The sequence below is a fragment of the Protopterus annectens genome, chromosome 9.part0 (genome assembly GCF_019279795.1).
Source record: "Protopterus annectens isolate FY-2018-M chromosome 9.part0, PAN1.0, whole genome shotgun sequence".
Taxonomy (NCBI): Eukaryota; Metazoa; Chordata; order Ceratodontiformes; family Protopteridae; genus Protopterus; species Protopterus annectens.
In genome coordinates this window covers 1,073,111,935-1,073,137,472 of record NC_056743.1, presented here as the reverse complement: position 1 = coordinate 1,073,137,472, position 25,538 = coordinate 1,073,111,935, and the positions used below count along the sequence as shown (strand labels likewise).

Below are 25,538 nucleotides of genomic sequence, written 5' to 3'. Positions count from 1 at the left end.
ACAACTCTGTAAAGTGTCCATTCGTGAACCTGTGTTTTGGACCTGCTCAATGGCCTTTGTCTTCCATGCACATTGCATAGTACTCTGGAACAGGACAGAGGGAGCTGCTTGTTCAGAGAGGAGGCAAAAAGATCTACCTGAGGAATACCCCACCAATGAAAAATGTCCAGAAACACAACTCTGCAAAGTGTCCATTCGTGAACCTGTGTTTTGGACCTGCTCAGAGAGTCTGCCACTAGATTGTGCTCTGAAGGAATGTATACTGCCTGAAGAGTTAACTGATAACTGCCAGCCACCTCCAAAGCCCGAAGAGCCATCCTGCAGAGGAGGTAAGATTTTGTGTTTCTCTGCTTGTCAACATACCATATCAGTGTAGTGTTGTCTGTATATACCCTCAAGGGACCTGGAGAGCACATTGGGTGAAAAACGTGAATGGCCAGAATCACAGCTCTTATCTCTTTGATGTTGATATGGTGTAACTTCTGATGAGGGGGCCAGAGACCCTGAACTTTCAGGTGACCAAATGAAGGGTCCCACCCCCATGTCTGAAGCATCATACATTTCTTTAAGGGACTGGAGGATGAAAGGGTAGGCCTGGATTGAGAACAAACTGTTGAATCCACCATTCAAATTCCTTCTTTAGACAAGGAAGGAGAGGTACACTGAAATCCAGAGGGTGGAAATGCTGCAGCCAAACAGACCTGAGGCACCACTGAAGATTCCGCATATGCAGTTTGGCAAGAGGGAGCACTGGAACAGAAGAGGCTATGAATCCTACAGCCCAAAGAAACTCTTTCCCACATGGGAAGAGGGAACAGGTTAAATGGTTCCTTGGTTCACCGGGGACCCTAGGACCTCTAGGAAATGAGGAAGTTGCACTAGAGGAGGTTAAGGACTCCTTGAAAAAGGAAGGAGAGAGTTCCATACCGATAAGTAACCCTATGGATGATAGAAAGAACTGAAGATTTTGAAGTGAATCAGGGAGGTCAGAAATAACCTGACAAGTGTGAGCAATCAAGGCCACAGTATACGTGGTCATGTAGGTCTGGTAATTGGTAGCCCTAAAGGCCAAAGCAGAAGCAGTGTAAACTTTCTTAACAATCCTCTCCATTGTCCTACTATCCTTATCAGAAGGCAAAAGTTTGGAGGAGGACAAGAATTTGGAAGATTTGTCAGAAGAGACTGACACCACAGCAGGATCAACACAAGGACATTTAAATAAAAACTGGCAATCCTCAGGAGCCTTACAGATCCTATCAGGTTTCTTAGGAAAGCTGAGAATCAGGAGACGTGGAAGCAGCAATGAAAGTGTCTAACAAGGCAGCCAACACAGGAGGAACTGCAGAGGGTTTAGGAGTATCCACCTGAAGCAACTCATAATATCTCCTCTGAACATAAGACACTTCAGAAGAATACCACTTAAAGTATCCCATCATCCTAGCAATTGTGCCCCCAAAGGGCAATTCCTCAAAAGGAAATTCAGGGCTAACAGAGTCCTCCTCCTTGTCAGAAACATAAGTCAAAGGTGAAAGCATCTGTGAAGAACAGGGCAACGACTCCTCATCAGACTCTGAATCCTCATTTGAGGAATCTGGTTCCGTAAGCCATTTAGAAGGGGTAGAGGTCCAAGGAGAAGCAGGCACTGAAACCACTTAAGGAGACTTCAGGGTCGTCAAGGCAGAAAACAAACCCTGAGTAAACTCTTGCTATTCCTTTGAGGATCCTTAGGATGGATCAAAACTTGCTTTGCCTTTGGTCTTTTCTTGGAAGAGGCATCAGCCCTAACAAATACTGGAGGTTCCAACCCTTGGTGAGATTCAATTAGAGAACCCGGAAACCTCCTTCCTGACCAGTATCTGCAGAATCCCTCTAGGACCATCAGAGATAATCTATTGCAGTTCCCCCTCGATGTCCGGAGTAGATGCCTGCAAAGCCTCAGAGGACACGTGAAAAGACAGATCCATGCTGGCCTCCGACAGAGTTGCTGCAGAAGAATCTAATATAGATGCTGAATGTCCTACTGATCTGTTACCCGCTTGTAGAGGGATATTCAGTGGAGGCTGGATAGTTAAAGAATCCGGCCAAAACTTCTCAGCCTTCTTCCTACCTACCAAGGGTGTCTCAGGGTTAATGGATTCTGCCATGTTACCCTGGGCTAACTGTTAAGCTGTTGATTTTCAAGAAAAATGTCCAGGGAAGATAAAAGGTTTTTGAGTGTCTGAGGCACAAACATCTTACAGATACTACAAGATATATGGTCGTGGGAAGCACTTAAACAAAAGACACTGTTTGTGATCTTTATGGGGAATCTGCTTCCCACACTGACATTTTCACTTCTTGGATGACATCCACTTAAGATAAGCAAAATAAAATACAAGTCCAAATTAAAAAAAAAAACAACCCTGATGGCGCACTTATCTAACGGCTAGGTATTCAACACAGCAAAAAGGCATTCAGACCAACAAGCAAAAATGGCATTTGGACTGTCAACAAAGAAGTTCTGGGTAACTGTATCCATATGTCACTTTTAAGCTATTAATTCTGTGTGGGAAGCATATGTGTGATGTATGACGCATACAAGATCATTAGGATTTGGTATACATTGGGCCAAAGATCCCTAAAATTAAGAATACTGCAACAGTGATATAGAAGGACATCAGTAGACACTTGACACAGCAGAAAACAGATTTTTTTTTTTATTTGCTTTTACAGTGATTGACAAGAGGTCTGCTTTCCTGTAGTAGCACGTTCAGACTTATGCAACAGAATACCTTCCTGTGGCTATTTACCACCACTTCTGTCAATCAGAGCTGATCCCCCAAAGTGGTTGTTTGTTTGGGGGGAGGAAGAACAGCTCTCAACTGTATATCATTTTAATGTTAAAAATTCCATTGTTTCATACTGAAGAGGTCTGTCATAGCTTTATTTTTATAAATTTTGTTAACCAATAACTATATAAAATAACACTGAATCCAATTACTTCACTAAAACAAAAAACTTCAGTGAGTATGAAGAAACTGTTAATGCTGTGAACTTCCTAGCTGAAGTTATTAGGAACACATTTTGTCCATTTGCTCCACTCTGTGAGAGGTACTGTTCCATGTTCTGGAGGTGGGAGGCTGAATGTTATTAGAGGCAGCTGCTAGAATAAAGCAAACGGTAGGCTCAGACTATTCATATTAAAGTAATCCTTGCTGTAGTTTGCTGGAGGTGGAGACAAAGTTTATTGTCTGAAAGTTCCATGATGAAGTTCATTACTGTGACTGGATGTTCTTTCACTTTAATGGCAAAAAACCCCCAGATCTGTGGGTACTGGTAACAATACTACTGCAGAAACTTTATAGCAAATTATGTAGGGTGTGGTGCTCTGTAGCAGCAATTAGAAATATATTACTATGGATGTTATGCTTTGTTTGTTACAGGATCACTTCTAAATGATCACTGAATTGGTTTTGTTTAAGGGCAGTATTTCTCAAAAAGCAACATTGTCATTATATTTATGTAATTATTTTACAATCAAAGGTGGTGTACCATCTCGGAAGGTGTACAGTTCACCGAGTCACTACATACGTATTGTGTACCCAGGTATCCTTTTTTTTTTTTTTTTTTTTTTTTTTTACTGTGAACTGCCTTCAGGGAACTGACATACAGCCTCTTATATACAGCTAGTAAATCCAGCTTTTCAGAGGGCTTTTTTGTTACACTGTAACATTATGCCTGGTTTCCACCTAGGTGCTATATGACCTCTGCACAAAAGGGCAAGTAAAAACAATCTTCAGAATAATTATACTTAGTTCTCATTATCATCATCATCAGCCCCCTTTTTCCCATTTTTTCTACATAGGGTCGGGGTACTGTGTTAACTGTTGCCAACTCTCTGGATTCAGTGATACACTCCTGCCTTTCACAACACTCATGCCCGACTGTCGCATGCCGACTGTCGCAGATCTTCTTTCACACAATCCAGCCACCTCTTTGTTGAACGTCCTCACTTCCTCTACCCTTCTTCCTATCCGTCCCAAATCTTCCTCACCAGATTGGCTTTTGCTTTTCTACATGTGTCCAACCCACCGTAATCTGTACTCTTTGATCTTTTCTGCAAATGGAGCTACTTTGGCTTATGCCATTTCTTCGTCTGTCCCACACTGAGCATCCTGTCACCCTTCTCAGGCACTTCATTTCCATCACCTCTAACTTCCTCAACTGTTCTGCCTCTACTGCCCAGGTTTCTGTACCATACAGTAGTACTGGTCGCACCACTGCCTTATACACCTTACTTTTCAGCTTCTTTGGCATTCTTCTGTCATAGACTACGCCTGACACTCTACACCAGTTGGCTGCAGCCCCTCTGACTCTAGCTTTGACCTCTTCATTCAGACTTCCCTTCTTTTCAACCACCCCTCCCAAATACTTGAAGCTGTTTACTTGTTCCACTATCTTCCCTTCTAACTCTATTCTCAGCTTCTTAGAACTTAGTTCTCATTATGACAGAACAAAAAAATGTATATATTTCACCAGAAAAAAGGTACTTTTTCACTTGTAATGTAACACGGATACAATGCCATTCCTTCAAGCAGCTAAAGATGTGGAGTCAAATTTAGAGGTGTGATGCACCGAAAACTGTGAAGTAAGAATTGCAGTCTTAGACAGGCATTGTAGCTGAATACCCTGTTATTAACTGAAAGCTTTGAAATGAAATCTGAAGTGTGACAGACAGACTTTCACAAAGATGGGACTCTGTGGCTTTAGTTCATATGCCTTTACTGCCATTGTGCCATTTTGCATTAATTTTTTTTAACTCTGAGCTCTATGGTGAAATTATTGTCACTCTACTGAGTGCAATAATGGCCTAAATGCTACTTAATGAGTTCTCATTACATCATAAGTAAATCCCTACTTATTTCTCCTGAACACAGACTTTTTTCCATTGGACATATGATCCACCTCACCTCCCCATACACAGTTTACATTCACGGGCATTAAACTGCATTACAGGAAGATAAAGTTGTGTGTGTGTTCTTACAGCTGGAAAGACCATCTAAGTGCAGTTTGTATTTGAGGGCCATGATATTTTATAATACTTTGTATGGATACATTGCTAGGTATCATCAGCAGTCATATGTGGTCACTTGGATGTTTTGGTTTTGCAATCTGTTAAAAAAAAAAAAAATATATATATATATATATATATATATATATATATACACACACACATATATATATATACAAATAGTTTTATTTTTTGTTTTTAAGTTGATAGAGTATGTGTCAGAATCATATCAATGTAGTTGTATGAAATAAGAACAAAATAATACTCTTTTTTTCTAAGGACAAATAATACTTTATTTTGCAAGTCACTACAAAATATGCATATTTTACCAGCTCCAGGAGGCATGCCCATATCAGAGACACCTTAATTTTCTTTTCCCAAAAGTGACTGGGCTTTGCAAAATAAAAAGAAAATGTGATTATCAAGGGGTCTTGTCCAGAAAATGTCTTAAGAATATCTTAAACCAGTGCAGCAATATTGAAAACTGAAGTTAAGGTGGAATTCAGGAAAAAAACTGCCTTTGTAAATCAACAAAGTGAAACTTTTACACAATGGTCACTCAGGTCACTCCAAGGCAAGTACAAATATGACTCAGTCATTGTCCATGCTGGTGTGAATGACCTGAGATGTACCTCCCTGGACTACATGAAAAGAGACATAGAGGAGCTCTCTGAGCATGTGGCCCAGGCCGGTATGACCCTGACCTTGAGTAGCATCTTACCCTCACCAAGAATGATGCCACAATATGAAGACAAGATGATCAATTTCAACAATTGGCTTAAGTATTGGTGTCATTCAAAGGGGATCCAATGCCTGTCAGCCTGGGATGACATGCTCGACAAGCCACGATACTTCGCTAGGGATGGCTTGCACCTGTCACCCCTGGGCTTTCGGATATTGGCAAAGGCTCTTGCTACCCCCATAGTGCCTTTTTTAGGCAAGGCTCAAAAGACAAACCCACCTCCATAGGTATCACAAGGGATAAGAAACTAAGAGTAATGCTACTCAACACCAGAAGTCCAAACCTCAAGATGCATGCACTCGAAACTCTCCTTAGCATGGAGAACATCAATATCTGTGCAGTAACAGAAACCTGGTTCAAGGCTCCCGAGAGCACCCCAGCACTACCAGGTTATACCTCATACCATGCTTTTCGGCACCAGAAAAGGAGGGGGGGTATCAATATTTGTCAAAGATACCCACACCTCCAGCTTGGTGGCACAGCACGAAGCATCAGAGACTATCCATGTGCAACTAACAGTGGGTAAAGCTGCCTTCCAGTTTATAGCCTGCTACAGACCACCCTCCCAAACCCAGGAACCCCACTCGGCCTTCCTGAGAACACTGGAAAATATGAAGGTCTCTCCAAACACCATTATATTGGGCGACTTCAACTATCCAAACATATACTGGGAGCATTACTCTAGCTCCAACACCCCAGCTCAAAGGTTCCTAGAATTTATAAACTCAAATGCTACCATTACTTGTTACCACTCCCACAAGAGGGGAAAACATACTGGACCTGATCATCACCAACATGGGGACTCTATGCTCCAGACCAGAAGTGTATCCCTCACTGGTAAGATCAGACCATAAACTAATCTCACTAGATATTCACATCCAGCCCCACCCCCTGCCCAGAAAACCACAGTGAAAAACTTCTCTAAAGCAAATTTCACACTCCTCAGAACCGAGGTGGAATGCTTCAAAGCCCCCGGGTCTGTGGAAAATACGGCCCAGACCGCAGAATCCTTTATAAACGCATTCTATGAACACCTTCAGGAATGCATGGAACATGCAATCCCAAATAAAACCAAGACCCAATCCTCCAAAGGCAGACATCCTGTCTGGTGGACCCCAGCCATAAACAAACTATACAATAGAAGGAGGAAGCTACTACATGATAGAGCAAAATCCCAAAAAGGGAAGGCATCTCTGATCAGTGTTAGCAAAAAACTACGGGCACTCATAAAATCGTCTAAGGTCAGCTTCGAGAGAAAAATTGCACAGGACACTAAGGATAATCACAAGGCTTTCTTTAGTTATGTTAGGAACCTGGGTGGGAATTCCTAGATATGCTCAGAATTAGTCCAAAATGACAAAAAATACACCGAACCCACAGACATTGCAAACATCCTAGCTGACAGGTTCAGCGCAAACTTCTCCCCCCCTCCCCACCAAAAAGGCAAATATCTATCCTAGCAGAGTGCTGCCCCCCTGACATCTCAGATGCTCAGGTAAGAGCTGCCTTCTCCAAAGCAAAAAACACAGCATCAATGGGACCAGACGGTGTCCCGGGCTGCGTCCTACATGAACTCCAAGAAGAGCTAAACCCAAACATAAAACTACTGTTCAATCTCAACCTTACCACAGGATATGTACCCAAAGAGTGGCGTACAGCAACAGTGGTCCCTCTCCACAAAGGTGGTGCCTCAACGGATCCTGGAAACTATCGCCCCATAAGCCTGACTAGCTTGGTCTGCAAAGCTATGGAAAGGATCATCATGGACCTCATAAATAAAGATATTGGGGACCTACAGACACTGGATGCTACCCAGTTCGGCTTTGTTAAGGGCAGATCCTGCCTCTTAAACCTGGTCTATTTCTTTGAAACAGTCACCAAGACCATTGACGAGGGGAAGGTGGTCCACACAGCCTACCTGGACCTCGCCAAAGCCTTCAATACAATACCCCACTCGGGCATTATAGATAAGCTCACCAGCTTAAATATAAACCCCTATGTCACTAGATGGGTTGCAAACTGGCTCAAGGACAGAACCCACATGGTTAGAATTGCTGGAGCCATGTCAGACTCCAAACCAGTTACAAGTGGCACCCCACAAGGCTCAGTCCTGTGACCTCTCCTATTCGGTATATATTTCTCGGAGATACAGGCCAACACGGAAGGACTGTGGCTGACCAAGTTCGCAGATGACTGCAAACTGGGCGCTATAATCGACTCTCCAGCCGACACAAGCATCCTCCAAAAGGGCCTCATAGAAACAGACAACTGGTGCCAGAGCCATGGCCTCAAGCTAAACGCCAAAAAGTGTATAGTCATCCCCTTTGGCAAAAACAAAGTGCCCACAAATTACCACATAGGTGGTAATCCATTAAGTACGGAAGAAGTAATTAGGGACCTGGGGACCCAAGTTGATAGCAATCTCTCATTTGTCAACCACGTGGCCAAAGTGGTTAGAAAAACATTTTATATAGCCCACCTAATCATGAAGGGATTCACATCTAGATCAGGGGAGGTCATCGTGCCTCTTTATTCATCCCTCATCAGGCCCATAATTGAGTACAATGCCCCTTTTGGGATGTACCTTACCAGACACCTGCAGCAACTGGAAAGACCCCTCAAACAGATGCCATATGCTGCCCGGTTAAAGGAACTCCAGCTCTACTCAGTGGCATACCGCCTGCTCAGAGGCGATCTGTGCCTGACGTATAAAGCCATGTCCAACTCGGAATTAATGGACATGCTGCACCTCAGAAAATCCAAATCCCATCGAGCTACGTGCTCGAGAGACTTGAACCTCAGCACTAAAATAAATAGGACATGCTGGAGGGATAGATTCATAACCCAGAGGCTCCCTTCACTCTGGAATAAAATCCCAGTCCAGGTTAGGCAGAGTCCCTCATTGACTCTCTTCAAGAGGAATCTTGGTGAGTGGATGGGGGATCGTAGGTTTACCCCGGGTATCACTTCTGTGTCACTGTTAGACAGAGGCACAGTATACTAACCTCGAAAAAGGGCATAGCAAAATTCATTTAAAATGGGTGGCGAAAGCCAAACACACTCTGGCTAGGCTTACAAATGCCCTAGGGCAGATAGCCTAGTATGAACCTATAAACAGCTGATAACAAATGTGTAGTGTTCAGTTCTCTTCAGAACAGAACTAAACGATAGCAATCAACAACATAAATCTATCATACTGGTGTAATTTCAACCCTAAAGGATGCTGTTGTATAAAAGTGATATTTTCATTTCTTGTGCCTGTTCAAATACAAAAAATTGACACAGAAAATTGAGTTTTTTCATTGAAGACGCAGCGTCAAGATGCAGCTACTCCTCTGACTTCTTTGAGAACAGGAACAGAGTCCAATGCTGTTCTATATACAATTATGCCAGTAACATCTCCTGAAAGTTTTACAAAAAACTGCAAACCATTTTAGAGAGAAAGGCCTTTTAGATCAGGGAGCAAAAAATAGCCCAAAACAGACAATATTCTGAGGACAATCCTTCTGGAAAAGCTCAGCAGTTAAGGGGTTAAATGTACCATCAGTAGCTGCTGTTGAATCTATTCACTATGATGGCATAGTTGTGCACCTTTTCAATCTTGTATTTTGCTTGATTCAGCAGGAGATGCTTAGACAGTAAGGAAGATTCTTCAGTTTTTATAAAGTGAGATACCTTTGCATGTTTTCTTTTTTTCCTGTGTCCTTAGTTTTAGTGCTTATTTGGCAGTGACTGGGCAGTTACCACGTACATTCCATACATTTTCTATGATAATTTCTGTGCATTGACTCATAGTTTGTCGTCTCTTACATGCAATCGAAAATGCAATATTTGTTAACTTCTCTTGCTTATCCCAGTGTGCAGTTATGTGCATTAGATGACTTCTTACACCTTCATGGTGGCAACTCTTTCTTTGCATTGCTTTATTTTGTCCCATACATTCCCACAGTATTTTCCATTTCAGATATTATAAGAATGAAATAAGCAGTCTACAGTAGCATTTTTCATTGCCTTTGTTTAGCCGACAGTATTTTACCCAGTTCCTGTAACTTTCTGGGTGTATAGTTCAATGCTATAGTTGTTTTTTTTCCATAATTTACCTTTTGTTTTTTTTTCCATAATTTACCTCTATTATGGTGGAGATGGTTCCACTGTATCTGCTGGATGAGACCTCCATGGTTGTAACCTCAGCCAGAGAAAAATAAACCATTTGAAAAAGCTTTAACTAGATGGGGGGGGGGGGGGTTGCATGGGGACAAGAGAACCTGAACATTCCACGGGGAGCATTTAAAAGTAAAATACACGAAGCAGAGTATGGAGCAGTGACGAACGGAAAAAACAAGTAAATGAAAAATACTGCACTGAGCCTACAAGGCTATAAACATTGTGCAAACTATTTAAGTAAATAAAATAATGAAAACACACAAGGTAAGCGCATTCACAACATCCAGTCGGTCTGATGAAGCGACAGGATGTCATGAAAGAGCTTACCTTGTGTGTTTTCATTATTTTATTTACTCAAGTAAACAGTTTGCACAATGTTTCTAGCCTTGTAGGCTCAGTGCAGTATTTTTCATTTACACGGGGAAGATTTTCCTGCCACATCCTTCTTTTTTATGTATATTAAATCTAGGTTACATAACTTTCAGTGAAGACTGAAAATCTCCAAAAACTTTGAATCAGCGATGGCACACTTATACAAACTGTACTGGCAGTGATTTTCAATTGGAAACACTGAATTATGAGTTGCATGTTAGTAAAGTATACTTGACAAGCTTAAAACCTGTCCAGGTTACACCTGACCAACTGAAGGGAAGTGGATGGAGGTTACAACCTCATGTCGTCAAGTTTTATAGTGTTGCAAGATAACAGAGTGAACCTGTGGACATCTAATATTTCAGTATGTTTTACACACTGATATACTCAATATGTTATCATTCAGTCATACACTCAGCCAATTTTTTGACATTTGATCTTTAGAATTTGGTGTTTATGTATTGTTTTCAGGCATTATGGCTTTAGCACACCTGTCTTTGAACTACTGCACATTAGATAACCTCTCTCCTGCTATGTTCATTGTGTACACTGTATATTAGCTCTACTTTGTGCAACAGTGATTTATGTGTACAGGTTATTAACTTCCTAAATTGGTTAGCCCCATCTCCATTTATCTTGTGGCCCACAATTTAAAAAGGATAAATTTGGACTGGCCTACCTATAACATTAGCAGACACTATATAAATAAGTAAAATAAAACACATCTTGATGAAGGCAAAATCCCAATTTCCTGATGGTAGTATAAATGCCAGTACACACATGTCAAATGAAAACCTTGCACTACCCTAACCCAGTTCCTTTATGCACGCAGCTCATAACTTTGGAAGCAGTTTAGATGCGACATCTGAGTCTGGATTAACAGCCACAGTTACAACTCCTTTTAATGTTACACCACCCTTAATCATCTTTGTTTTTACATCTCTAAACTTCATAGTGAGGCAGTGTCAGTTGGAAAATAGGTGGCAGAATTGCCTTTCACACAGAAGGCTGTGGATTCTATTCCCACAACAGGTAGATGGATTGCTGATACTGCAGTGCAACACAAGGGGGATGCTGCACTCCTTTTACATTGGAGATAATAAGTTAATACATGTGTAAGATACCTTGTAAACTTTGACTGTAAAGTGTAGAGGTTGGCTTATGAATTTTGAATGTAAACAGGATTCTGTTGTTTACATGACTTATTGTCTTGTGACAGACTGTCATAAGGATGACATGTGTGGTTGATTTCAGAGAACTAAGTGACTGAAAGTGTCAGAAGCCCCTTTTTCAGTAAATAAAAACTGCACCAATTGGTTTACCTTTGTCTTTTGGTGGTAATAAGGGAAGGATTTATTATCGGTATCAGTGACCTAGTTACACAGGGGCACGTGAGTTTTAGAAAATAAGGATGAGGGTTGTCTGCATGCATAGATCTAGATCAAGAAAAACCATGAACAATGTTCTAAAGGACTTGCTAGATAGTCAAGCAAGAGTATGTTTGACTCATTATACCTGGAATCACTGCTTAAGTACATTTGTTTGTGTTGATCTGTCTACTGCCCTATCAAACTCACTATGACATCACGTCTGTGTCACACTGTCTTTGTGTTTACTGTTATTGGGCTAAAACAGCATTTCTTAATTTTTGATACAAGGACAGATATGAACTCTCTTAAGTCTGACATGTATAAATACTGTGTATCCAGCTATTTAGTCAACACCCTGGGTATAACAGAAAAGCAAAATGTCAGTGAAGTGAAATAGTAATACGAGTTCTACACACAGAGAAACTGTGAGTTATATGAATTAGGATGTGTAGGCAAACAACAGAAACTGTATTGCCAAAGGTAAACTTTTTTGTCACTATGAACGTATTCAAGTTATTAACTTCCTAAATTGGTTGGCCCTAGGCACTAGGAAGAATCTAGAATAAAACCTGCTTGTTCTACCAGTAGTACTGATTGTAATAAATGATTTTCCAGTAGCTGATAAGTAAAGAAATCACCACATAAACAACAGTCTGTTGAAACTAGCTGAAAAAAGTCAGTGAAACAGAGCTACACAAACTTCTATTGTGTAGCCATCTGATGTTATTTAAAACCAATGACGAACATGAGTAAATCTTCATCCTAGAGAATAAACTGGGAGACAAGCTAAAACAGATGATGGCAAAGGCTATCAGTGATTATTGTTATATAAAATCCATGTTGCTGTGACGATCCATGTTGTTGACTCTCAGATTTCAGGCCTGGATTTTTCTTTTCTTTCTTTTTTTTTTTTTTTTAAAGAAGGAAGCTGCTATTCAAGCTGTTGGGTTAATCTTCTTCTCCTTTCAGTTTTTCCCATTAGGGGTCACCACAGCAGAACAATGGTCCATAGAACGAATGGCAGTGGAGTTTTTTTTTTACTATGTCGAGTTGCCAGCCCTGTGCCCAACCTTCTACAGGAGGCACACACATGCACACTCTCACACCTAGGGCCAATTTAGTGTGTCCAATCAAGCTGTTGGGATAATAAAAAGTTAAAATAAAGACAGTAATGACAATAATGGAAAGCAGTGATTTTTTTTTTCTTCTTGTTAGCTCTATGACAGCTTTACTACCCACTGCTGATAGGTGCTTTCCTCTCCTTGGTTTCTGTTCTGCCTTGCTCAAGTTACCTCACAGACTGGAAGCCGCCAGGCCCACTCCCATACTGGTTGAGTGGATTTTTTTCTTGCATCATCATCAGTGCTGCTCACAGGGATATTTTCTTTATAACACTTCTCATAGTCAGTATACTGACTAAAGTTTGAAGCAAAAAGACCTGAAAAAAAGCTGTTGTTGCTGGAGTAGCCTTTTTGAATTAATGTACTCATGAGCAAATACTCAACAGTCTACAGTAATCACTGGATGTCTGGAAGACTGAATATTAATCACCAGACATTCTAGCAATGACAACTAAGTAACAGGCACCAGGCTCACTGATGTCCAGTTTCCAAGCATTCGCTCAGTTAGAGCTTGGAAACCAACAAAAGGAAAGACAGGAAGAAACGCAGACAGTCTTCTGGGAAAAGAACATTTTAGGTCTTGTACTGGATGCCTGCAGACAAAATCCTTGGGTGTGATATTTTTTTTTTCTCACTAAAGAGGATGCTAGCAATCACAGCAGGACTGAACACAAACTATTATATCTTAATAGTTAAAAGCAACCTCTGGTCTACCTCCAACTGTTAATTCTGCATTAGGACAATCTCTTGCTGTCTTTTTGAAAAACTTGTTAAAACTATTTTAAAGGAATAATTATTGTGTGTTGTGTGTGTGTGTGTGTGTGTGTGTGTGTGTGTGTAATTTTTTTTCTTGCTTTTCATGTGCCATTTTTTTTATGGTCTTTAAATTGTGATTGGACATTGTACTGCTTTTCTATAACGCAAATTGCTTTGTTCATTGCAAATACTCCTGATTTTTATGTATTGTGTGTGTGTGTGTGTGTGTATATATATATATATATATATATATATATATATATATATATATATATATATATATATATATATATATATATGGGTCAAGAATACATGATCGAAATTTCGGAAAGCAGACTCCCATATAGCCAAGACCATATGATCGATTTTTGAAATTTCGAACATATATTAAAAAAAAAAACTTACCTACACGTTGCTAGCAGGGGGGCAAGCACCCCTGTACCCCTCTTGGGAGGCTGGGACCCCCCACACCCCCTGCAATTTAAATATACTAACTCCAAGATCGCACTACAGTGTGAAAGATGGGAATCTTCCCATTCCAAATTATACGGAGATGCCCGTTCTTGCAAGATCGAAATTTCAAAAGTCGATCATATGGTCTCGGGGGTCTACTTCATTTGATCGAGAGACTACTTGATCGAAACTCATTTGATCGAAAGTTCATTTGTTCGAAAACCAGTATTCAAGGCATAAAACTGGGATTTGTCCCCCTCCCCAATGTCGTGCAACCCTGGCATTGGTACATATAGTTCGCCCCCCACCCATTTTCATTTAAAATGTGTAATTTTTGTTTTCTGGTCTTCTTTTAAAGGAAACTAGGTGGGGGGGGGGGGCTGTGCCCCCCAACTATATATACCAACTCCAGGGTCGCACAACATTGGGAAGGGGGACAAATCCCAGTTTTATGTCTTGAATACTGGTTTTCATCCAAATGAACTTTCGATCAAATGGTCTGTCGATCAAATGAAGTAGACCCAGTCTCGGTCATATGGGAATCGGCTTTCTGAAATTTCGATCATGTGTACACACACATACACACACACACACACACACATATAATTGATGACCAATTAAAACTTGACCATCACGTTCAACAATTCATCAAAAAAAAATAACCAAAAATTTGGTCTCCTGTATAGGAACAAAAATTCCTTACTTTAGACTCTGGACTCTCTCCTACTCAAACTTATCTACTTCCTTAGCCTGCTCTATGCTGCACTAATCCTTACAAACCTTCAAACTACCGTTATTACTAAGCTTGAACCTGCATACAACAAAATTGCAAAATTTGCTGCAAACAAACCCCACACCTCACACCACTGCCTTGCACTAAAGAACCTACAGTGGCTGGAATTCCCCCAACACCTTCAACTTTCCTTACTTAACTCACCTCATAGTCAACAAAACCAGTGCCTGTCCCTCCTTATCTAATCTTGTGTCCTACTATAATCCTGTTCATCCTCTCCGTAGTTCAGACTAACATCTTCTTCAGATATACAAACCCAATAAAACAGTTGGCAATTTTTTATACAAATTTTCAGTATCTCACAACTGGAACAAACTCCCACTTTACATAAGAAGCATTTCTCACACTAATGCTTTCAAAAAAATAATAACAAATTACCTATCCAAATCTCGGACATGCCTTTGTCAGAACCCCACCTAAACCCTTACCTTCTCTTTTCCATGTATTTTCTTTCTTATCTAATATTTTTTTCTCCATCCCTTAATTACTTTACTTCTCCACCTTCATCTTTTTCTCACCAAAGTTTCAGATGTTTCCACCCCAGCTTTTCTACTTACAAACAACTTTACTATTCTTCTGTTTTTGACACCTTTCCCAATTATTGTTTTTCGTAATGGAACATGTATAAAATATCTCATTTGCTAATATATTTTATGTAAAATTATTCATGTTTTTTATATGCCTCTAATTTGTAGTCAGCTTGTTTTTTTTTTTCTCATTTTGTCTCACTTTTCATTGTTTATGTTACATACTGTGAATTATTCTGTTTTTTTCCCCTGTATGGAGCTTTTCTCCTTGGGTCTCCACTGAAAATGGGCTTCAGCTAAGATGGACCAACCTGGTTAACAAATGTCAAATAAATAAATAAATATTCACCCAACAATGTTTCTAATATCCAGCCTAACAACTCTTCTAATAATCATTAAACATATAACATCAACTTATCCCCCAACACATACTATGACTGCCAATCACCAAACTCACCTTAGCAGTTTCTCAGACATCTCCCCACAACTATTTCTCTATAGCCTCCTCTATTACTTAGTTCCAAAACTTCTAAATACCCCACATAGTAAACTTTGCCTTGTTCCTCTTTCACATACTTCTCAAAAAAAAAAAAAAAAAACTAAGCATACTGCTGTTTTATTCAATCTCAGTACTACTTCAATGTGGAGACATCCATCCCAAACCAGGCCCTAATACTCACCAAGACAATAGAACACTTCCAATAAACTTAAAAATGATGTCCCTTAACATTAGAAGCTTAGGGAATAAAATATCCCCCTTTCACGCTTGGATAGACCAGCACAAACCAGACATCCTAGCCCTAACCAAAACCTTGCTAAAGCCTACCATAACAGACTCTGAAGTGTTACCACCTATCTATGACATAATTAAAATAGAAAGACACCACAGGACAGGAAGAGAAGTAGCCCTACTCTACCCGACCACCATTAACATAACTACATTTAAAGACATATCCACTTTCCCTAGCACTGATATGCTCATATCCTTCATAAACCTCAACAATACCAAACAAATCTGCATCAATGATCTCAATGTTCCTCCAGGACAAAATACTTCCATATTAGAAGACATACTATCTTGGACTTCAAGCATGAGACTATTACTCTAGGTGATGTTAACATAGATTGGCAACCCATATCATCAGAATTACCATCAAACAGTATCAACCTATATGTTTATTCTTAACTAGTTAACTTCCCTGCTAGGTACAATAAGGATTACACTAAACAATTACAATTTACCTTAGACTGAATTCTGGTGTCACAGCCTAATAACTTTAACTCTAATGGCACCCTACCAAATTTCCTCAGTGACCAGTTACCCACATTTAAAATTACAAACAATGTACATCTACCAAAAACTGACACACTAAAAGCCATCCATAACCTGACCAATTTCACCCAAGATAAATTCAATGAATTACTACACAAAATAAATTGGGTCACCACTAAAATATCACCAACTAGATGAAGCTGTGCACTACTTTAACATCAGCTTTCTAAAAATATTGAACACTCCAGCTCCAGTCCACACTAAAAGAATTAAAAAGAATTCTGCTCCCCTGGCTAACTAATGCTTGCTAAAATCTAATGAAAAAAAGGGACAAAGTCTGGGGTCTCTGGAAGCAAGGCAAAATTGAAGTAGATCTAATATAGTTCAAACAATTGCAAAACCAAGTAGAGAGACAGGCTGCCAAAGATAAACAATCTTACTATACCCACCTTCAACAAGACCACAAAGTTAACCCAAAATAATTTTGAGCATCTATATCAGACCTACTTAACCCTGGCATAAAACAAGATCTCTGCTCTTCACTTAATGCTCCTCCATCTCTAATTACCAAAAATTTTAACGACCACTTCATACAATCCATAGTCATTCTGGACTCTAATACCCCCAACTCCACCCCCCTCCTCTTCCCCCATACTTCACACCTAATAGATGCCCTTCGCTAGTACTCAACACCACTACCTTAGTATCCAGAAACTTCTTCCCCAAAACTCAGCAACATTCTCCTTATGACCAATACGTACTAGCCGCATAAAAAAACTTGCGCTGAAACTTAAACCCTGATCTGCCTCCGCTGACAACTTCCCTCCCCACTAACTTAAATTAGCAGCCAACTCCGTTGCTTACCCAATCAGCATATTGTTCAACACATCTATTTCTGAATCTTTAGTACCACATATATGGGAAATGTCCTATATCACTGCTATTCACAAAAGTGGTAAATCAACCAAACTGACCAACTTCTGACCCATAGCCATCCTATCTTCCATCTCTAAAATATCAGAAAAGTGTATACACCAACAATCAATGAAACACTTACTAGAAAACAACCTTCTCACACCCACACAACATAGCCTCTGCCCAGGTTACAGCACACCCACAGCCCTCCTATCCTTTACCAAATCTATGAACAGAACTTGAAACACAGGTTACTTGGTAGCTGCCATATTTCTCGACCTTACTAAGGCTTTTGACACTATATCACAATCAATACTCTTGCATAAGCTCTCAAATCTCGTCTGTATCCATTCCACCTTACAATGCTTCCAAGGCTACTTGTATGAGCGAAAGCAAGCAGTAAAGTGGCTAAAAGAAATCTCACCCTTTATACACAACCCCACTGGAGTCCCACAAGGCTCTATCCTTGGTCCTCTACCCCTCAAAATTTTTACAAACGACCTATACACTGTCTCACCCACTGGAACACTCAAAGTATGCAGATGACTAGACTATTATCTGTTCCTCAGTTACACTACCCCAACTGCTCACAATCACACAATGTACATTTTTTTCATTCGATGGCTCACTAACCATCAACTATTTCTACCCCCCCCCCCAAAAAAAAATAAACTCCTTCTCTTCCTAACAAAATATCTCTTTACTGACACAAAACAATTTAAAGTACTCTCCGCTGTTAATACCATTCTCAAAATAGTCAATCATATTAGACTGTTAGGTGTAACTACCGATAACCAGTTAAAGTTTGACCTACAGGATTTTGAGGGGAGATCTATGCCTGGCATACAGGACATTGTCAGGCCTCACTCTGATGGATCTCCTGTATATCCACAAAACAAACAGTACCAGACTTAACCTTGCCTGTGATATAAATAGGATCTGCTGGAGAGATAGGTATGTATCCCAGAGACTACCCCATCTATGGAACAGAATTCCCATCCATGTGAAGCAGACTTCCTCCCTAACCCAATTCAAGTGCAACTTGGACAACTGGATGGGAAACCGGAAATCCATCCCTGGTTTGGCACCTATGTCTCTAATGCAAACAGGTAACCTGTAAATGGTTCATCTCCCAGGCCCATGCTTTCGCTTATCAAGGGTATCAGAACTTGTCAGAGATTTGGAATGCATGGCTAGGCTTAAAAAGGCCCTTATGGTCGTTAGCCTAGTTAACATCTATGAATCTATCCACGTCCAAAAATATATATATAAAAAAAAGCCACCAGAAACTTGACATCCTTTACAGAAACAAACATTCACTAACCGTATCAACCAAGGTCACCTTAGCAAAAAATCTTCCTTCTACCCTCCCTGCTATACAGTGCGTCTATCTTCTCTAACCGGGAGACTTGCATTAGATTCAAAACGGAGCAATGCTACAACAAAGTGGCAAGGTTTACCACAAATACCATAACTGGCACACTTCACTGTACACCACTGCAAATGCTACACTGGTTAGAATAACTCAACCACCTCCTTTATATTGAACTTACAACATTACACAACATAATGAATAAGCTCATAGCCTGCCCTGCCCTGATTAACATAATCACACGTTACAATCCCAAAAGAACCCTCAGGTCTGAAGATAAGAAGCTTCTCACTATCTCCAATGCCTCTAGAACAACTGGACAGAGCCTATACTCTCACACTGTTGTCAAAGCGTGGAATTCACTCCCTCTGTCAATCAGCAGTATTCCAGATCTAGTAGCTTTCACAAAATCCTTAAAGGAAAATCTAAACAATTCTTGGATTTGCACTTGCTCTTCTCCTGGCTAACCTCTTATACACTTTCACCCTCTCTCCTCCCCCTTTCTATATGTACTACTTTTTAGATTTTCTCTTATACTCTTACCTCTACTCAACTAACACTACCCTAAACTCATCTAACAGCCTGTTAACATTCCACTCAACTAATACTTCACACTCTGTTTCCTATAACTATGCCTACACTGTACCACTATAACATGATTAAGATAAATATAAAAAAATGTAATCAATTATAACTACTAACCATATCATAGGGATTCCTCAACAGACTATTAATATCATTAGGCCAGGTTGTATAATATATACATTTGTTTTCATATACCAGTGTTAAACACAGTCTCTCTTTTCATGTGTTTGCAAAACCTTTTTTGTCATATATTGTTATTTTTACTGTTGGAGCTTTTCTCTCCAGGCCTCTGCTGAAAATGGGTTGTTTCTGAACTAGATGGACCATCCCAATAAACAAATGTCAAATAAATAAATGTATACCCCGTACTACTATTATGCAGACTGTATTAATTATTTCTGATAAGCAATCATACTATACCCACCTTCAACAAGACCACAAAAAGTAATGTCTTTTGGCTTTTCCCAGTTAGGGGTCGCCACAGCAGAATGGCAGTCTGCTTATGATTGTCAGTAGCTTTTTACAGTGCCGAGGTGCCAGCCAGATGCCCAACCTTCAACGAAGGCACACCCATTCACGCACGCACCTACCTGCATGTCTTTAAACATCACTCAAAACCACAAAGCTAACTCAAAAATGTGAGCATCTATATCAGCTCTACTTGACCCAGGTCATGGCTAAAAAGGGTCCTTATACCTGTCCACTTACCTAGTTAACAAATGATAGACAGATACAGAATTTTTTTATATTTTCAGGGGGGATACTAACTTAAAACTTTAGCCAGGTATATAGCCTTTGCTAACAAATGGTTCATGGAGGAAAATACACAAATAGAAGGAAACAATTGTCCATGCCTGCTAATCTAACACTACCAACTGGAATTTTTTAAACACTCATACTAAAAAAATTACATGTGCTTTCTTCCTTTAAATTATTCTTCTAAAAGAGGTATGTACACATCTTTAACTTTTAACACCCAGTGTGTGTGTGTGTGTGTGGGGTGGGGGGGGGGCAACAGAGACAAACATGACTGAAGGGTTATCCTTCTGACAGCTCTAGTTTCAAAAATGCTACACGAGTGAATTGTATACCTTGTTTCTCTCTTTGATAGCTGCTTCTACCAGTTCACGGGCAGGAATCCAGGATTTGTAATAGAAGTCAACTCGTTCTGAAAACTCAGTCCATACAAGTTCCATGGCTTTCTTGAAGCCTGCCTAAAAGAAAAGATGAAAATCTGGTTAGATACACATCAAAGGCTAAAAGTATTATTACATTTTTTTAAGATTTTTTACAGCTCTTCTTTATATACAAGACACAAACAGGATGTAGAATATTTAATCTGCTAACAGTTTCAGTACAATTATCTTAACCATAGGTTGCTCTCTGTGGTATTCCAAATCTAAAATGTGTCTGCTTATTAAAACCACACTACTAAACTTTTTTGACATTATTATACAAGCATACAGAATTGTTTGCTGCTCCATAAACACCTGCATTTTTTTCTCCTGTGCTAAAGATGTGCAGTTATGTGAGTTGACAAAGTTTATTGCTGCTCGGTAATCAGCTATTTAAAAAAAATGTTTTATGAAAGTGATCAATGGTTCAGTGTTACTAAGTAGGTAGAAAGATAAATAGAAAGACACTGACAGACAGATTCATTTAGCTAGATAGCTATCTTAACATTAATTATATTTAAATGTGGGAAGCCACCCTTGTAACTTTCCAACACACAGAGTAAAATTAAAGATAGTGTGTGAGGGGGTACTACCCCCTCCCCCATGTAAATGGAATTTTAAAAAAGGCATATTAGTTATGATTGCTAGAAATAAATCACACTGTGTTACATCTTTTACCCCTTGGAAAATGCTTCCTCAGTCTATGACCCCTGTCAAAATGACAGTTGGTAAATTACGCTCCTGCGCAATTTTTTTGACAGGTATGGAGAAATAATGTAAGAGATCAGTATTCTCCATCAACGCCACTCTCCCTGCCACTGTAGAGTGAATTCAGTTTAAAGCTGTGTAATTGTCATGTGATGCTCCAGTCATTTTTTGACCTCAATGCTGTACCTTGCCCCTTCAAAAATATCAGTTATCAATTAGCACCACCTGAGTTACTGAATTAGATGAACAATCTTACCATCACTGATCCATGAATTAAGACTTCGTACCAGAATGCATCATCAAAGGCTGCATGACACACCCTCCATAGAAGGAAGATAGAACACTGAACTGCATACAAATCAAAACAACATTCTGTGCCCCATGCCCAGTCTTGCAAGGTGCCAAAGAATCACTAAGAAGGTGTATTTGCAACACCTACAAAAAAGGACAGAAAATGTATAACTTTGGAAGATCTCTATAAGTGCTTGCCTATCAACTAATAGTTTTTTGGAAAAAAAACAGCCCCTGTTCTTCTTTTTCTTCTGGAGAAGAGGATTCACTACTTAAGATTTATTGAATTCAGCTAATAGTCTCTAGCAATCAGGACTTCCAAGATGGCTGCACACTGATCAACAGTTTGATTTCAGCTCTCCCATTGTGAAAAAAAGAAAATGAAAGATAAGGACCAGAAACTCTGCAAGTTTTAGCAAATTCAGTTACTGACTAGTAAGTATACTGCATAGATGCAAGCAAAGGAGAAGCTTAGAGACCCTGAAAGAAAATCAACTAGAAAAGGTGAAGAGAAAACTCTGACTGGGAAGAATCCTGCAGCTGTTCAGCAAAAAGCAGTTCAAGCTCCAGCTTTGGTGTAAGACATGGTTTCCAGTAATCTAGATGAAAAGATAACTCAGATGTGCTTACAGCTGATTAAAAATAAATTAAATACTGAAGGCGTATATCGACTGAAATAAAAGGCTGGAAAAATGGAAGAAGCTTTAAACAGCTATTCAGATGAACTGTAAAACTACTAAAATCAGAGTCTGAAATGAAGAAAAGGCTGGATGAGTATGAGACTGCTCAAGAAGAGCTGTTTCAAAAAATGGAGGAGTTAAAGGACACAGCATGCAGGGTAAAAACAAGATTTTCTGTTTTACCTGGAAGGAACAGACTGCATTAATTTTATGAAAGCACAAATAAGCAACTGGACTGGTACTCCACAGCAGGATTTGTTAATTGAAACGGCACATTATGTGTATGCTCCAAACCTGGCTATGAGAAGGCAGCCAAGACGTGTACTAATAAAGATGCAACCATACCAGAACTGATCCTGACAAAACTGTGGCAAAAGGGTAAATTATTAAAAACTGGAGACAACAGTGTTCATGGAAGATTATTTTCACTGTTCAGAAGGCAGAAGAGAAGCAAATTTATCCCAGCAATCGGCATATTGAGAGACAGGGGTGACATTTAAGCTGCTATATGCAGCTGTCTTCAGAGTATTTTCCTGGGGGATCAAAGTAATTTTTGATGTAGAACAGGCTAATGAGGAAATACAAAAGTTTGTCCAACAAAAGTGAACCACCAAACAGAAGAGGAATCTGCATCTCAATCTTCTGATAATAAAGCTTATAGAGAGACTTTGCCAGTGCAACCTTTTACAATGTACCAAAGGGAAGCAATAAAGTCACAATTTTCTTTAAGTGTAAAGATGAATGTTTTCTGAATTCGTGCAAGCTGTTTTTCATATCTGGGAGGGGAATGAAAATAAGACAAGACCAAACAGTAATTAGTAAGTAGGAGCAGAGGCTGTAACATGAGTCGTAGCATGAATAACCTTAATGTTAGGTTAAGTTATGCCTGTGTGAGCAGCTGTCGATTTGGGACAATTTTTTTCCTATCAGGAGAGTTAAACTTCATTAACTGAAGATGTACATAGTTTGCGTGTTTGTTTTAAGTTAATAGGTTATGGAGGTGTTCTGTGGGTGTGTTTAGTTTTTTTTGTTTGCAAGTTTTCATTTAAAAAAAAACTCTTGCAAAATGTGAAATTCAAATGGAGATGACAAGAAACAACTGTATAAGAGATCAACCTGCCAAACATTAGTGGGCACATGAAAGACAAAAGCTAGACAAAGACATTTTAAAAAGTTTTCATACATAATAGGTATGAATAACTACTTCTTATTATAACAGCTACACTAAATATATTATTTTGGAATGCAAATGGCCTTACAGATATAGACAAAAAGGTAAAGAGTACTGAATTATATTAAGAAATACAGAGTGAAAACAGCAGTACTACAGGAGACATGTTTGGAAATAAATGTGTGCGTGAATTTGGTAAAGAAACTATTTCAGGATAGATATTCAGCAGAGTATCAGGGAAAAAGGGGAGTACTTATACTAATTGCTAGATGTCCAACAGAAAAGGGGAAAATATTCTAATGGTAGATTTGTGATAGTAAAGAGCTACTGGCAAGGGAGGATGATTATGCTGGGATGTACTTGCATTCTACCTAAAACTACTATTATGGAGCTTAAAACATTTTGGGGAGAAATAATCAGCTTTCAGCAGAGAATATTACTTCTAGGTAGAGACTGGAACTAGATTTCCAACAGTGAAGATGTAGTGGAAGCCTACAAGGGAAAATATAAAAAAGAAGGCAGATTTCTGAAGAAATTTATAAACATATTTGTCATGGAAAACATTAATTCAATAGTAGGAACTCGGAGAGAATTCAATTATTCCCCAAGGTACAATAACTGGAATAGACTACACAAAAATTATATTTCACAGGAACATGTGCATTTAATTGAAATCTCAGACACAAATCCAATAACTATTTGAGATCATGTGCCAATAACAACCAAGATAAAAATGCAGGCTAATGAAGTAAAAATGAGACATAAGTGCTTCCAAACCTCCCTGTTAAAAACAGAGGAATTTAAGGAATGGGTAGTGGAAATAGTACAAGAATTATCATGGAAGATAGAAATTTCTTCTGAAGTTGAACTTGTGAGTGGGATCAAATGAAAGTGAAATTTAAAAATAGGGGAGAAATAAAAGAAAAAAGAAAATGGTTAAGAAGTAACAGGAATTATTTAGTGGGGATGAAAAAAGGTTAAAGTATTACAGAATAAGGAGGATCTCACAGAAGAGTAAGAGGCACAACTGTAGGGTGCTAAAGAGAAAATAAGGGAGCATGTGGATAATACGCATGAGTTTTTAAGATTACTGTTAAGCAACTGTTTTTTTTTTTTTTTTTTTTTTGCTAACTCCAGAGCACAACAGTTTTTAGTACAATGACTTAAGCAGCAGAAAGTAGAAAGAGTTTTTGCCAAATTTAGGGAGTCTATAACAGCAAAAATAACCAGAGATCCTGTACAGATATATGAGATGTTTTGGAAATTTTATGGGAACCTGTATAAAGCACATGAACGTGGAGATCAAGCAAAAGTACAATCGGAAATATTTATGGAAAACTTAAGTATGCCAAGGTCAGCGATAGATGAGGCTTAACAAGTAACAATTAAGATAGGAGGATGTAAGATAAAAACAGTGATGTATAACCAATCTGCAGGAAAGTCTCCAGGAGTGGATGGTATTTATGTGTATGTTTGGAAGCTAGGAGGAAAGAAAGTGATTAAGATCTGGAAAGTTTTGTTTAATAGTATTTTGAAAGGAGAGGGAGCACCAACATCCTGGAAGAAAGCTGTGGTGGCTGTAATACCTAAACGCAGTAAAGACCAATCATCAGACCCAGCTTCAAATAGACTTAATTTCGATTTTAAACCATGATCGTAAAGTGTTTATGTTTTTAATAAGAAAAGAATGGCAAACATGCTGTCAAAATGGATAGATATAGATTAATGTGGTTTTGTAGAGGGAGGCAAACATCTGACAAAATTAATAAAACAATGTTGATCCAGAGAGAAGCAGAACATATGACAACACTACTGTTGTTTGTGGGTCTTGATGCAGAGAAAGCATTTGACAGAGTAAACTTGGATTTTATGAGAGGGCAAGAGTCAAATGGGATAAGCTGATCCTTCCAACAGAACATGGTAGTTTAGGATTTGAAGGGATATATTAGACCTACACTGTTAAGGTTCATATACATAACACAAACAGAAAGCTATAATCAAAGTAGAATGGGATGATGAC

At 39.2% G+C, this 25,538-nt stretch overlaps 1 protein-coding gene across 1 annotated transcript in view; it reads right to left on the bottom strand.

Moving 5' to 3' along the window:
• MYG1 (MYG1 exonuclease) overlaps positions 1 to 25,538 on the bottom strand; it is a 1,051,322-nt gene that overhangs the window by 78,949 nt on the left and 946,835 nt on the right. Inside the window, exon 5 of the mRNA XM_044083894.1 lies at positions 20,585 to 20,707. Coding sequence (XP_043939829.1) covers positions 20,585 to 20,707 — 123 coding nt within the window. The remainder of the gene's footprint in view (positions 1 to 20,584; positions 20,708 to 25,538) is intronic.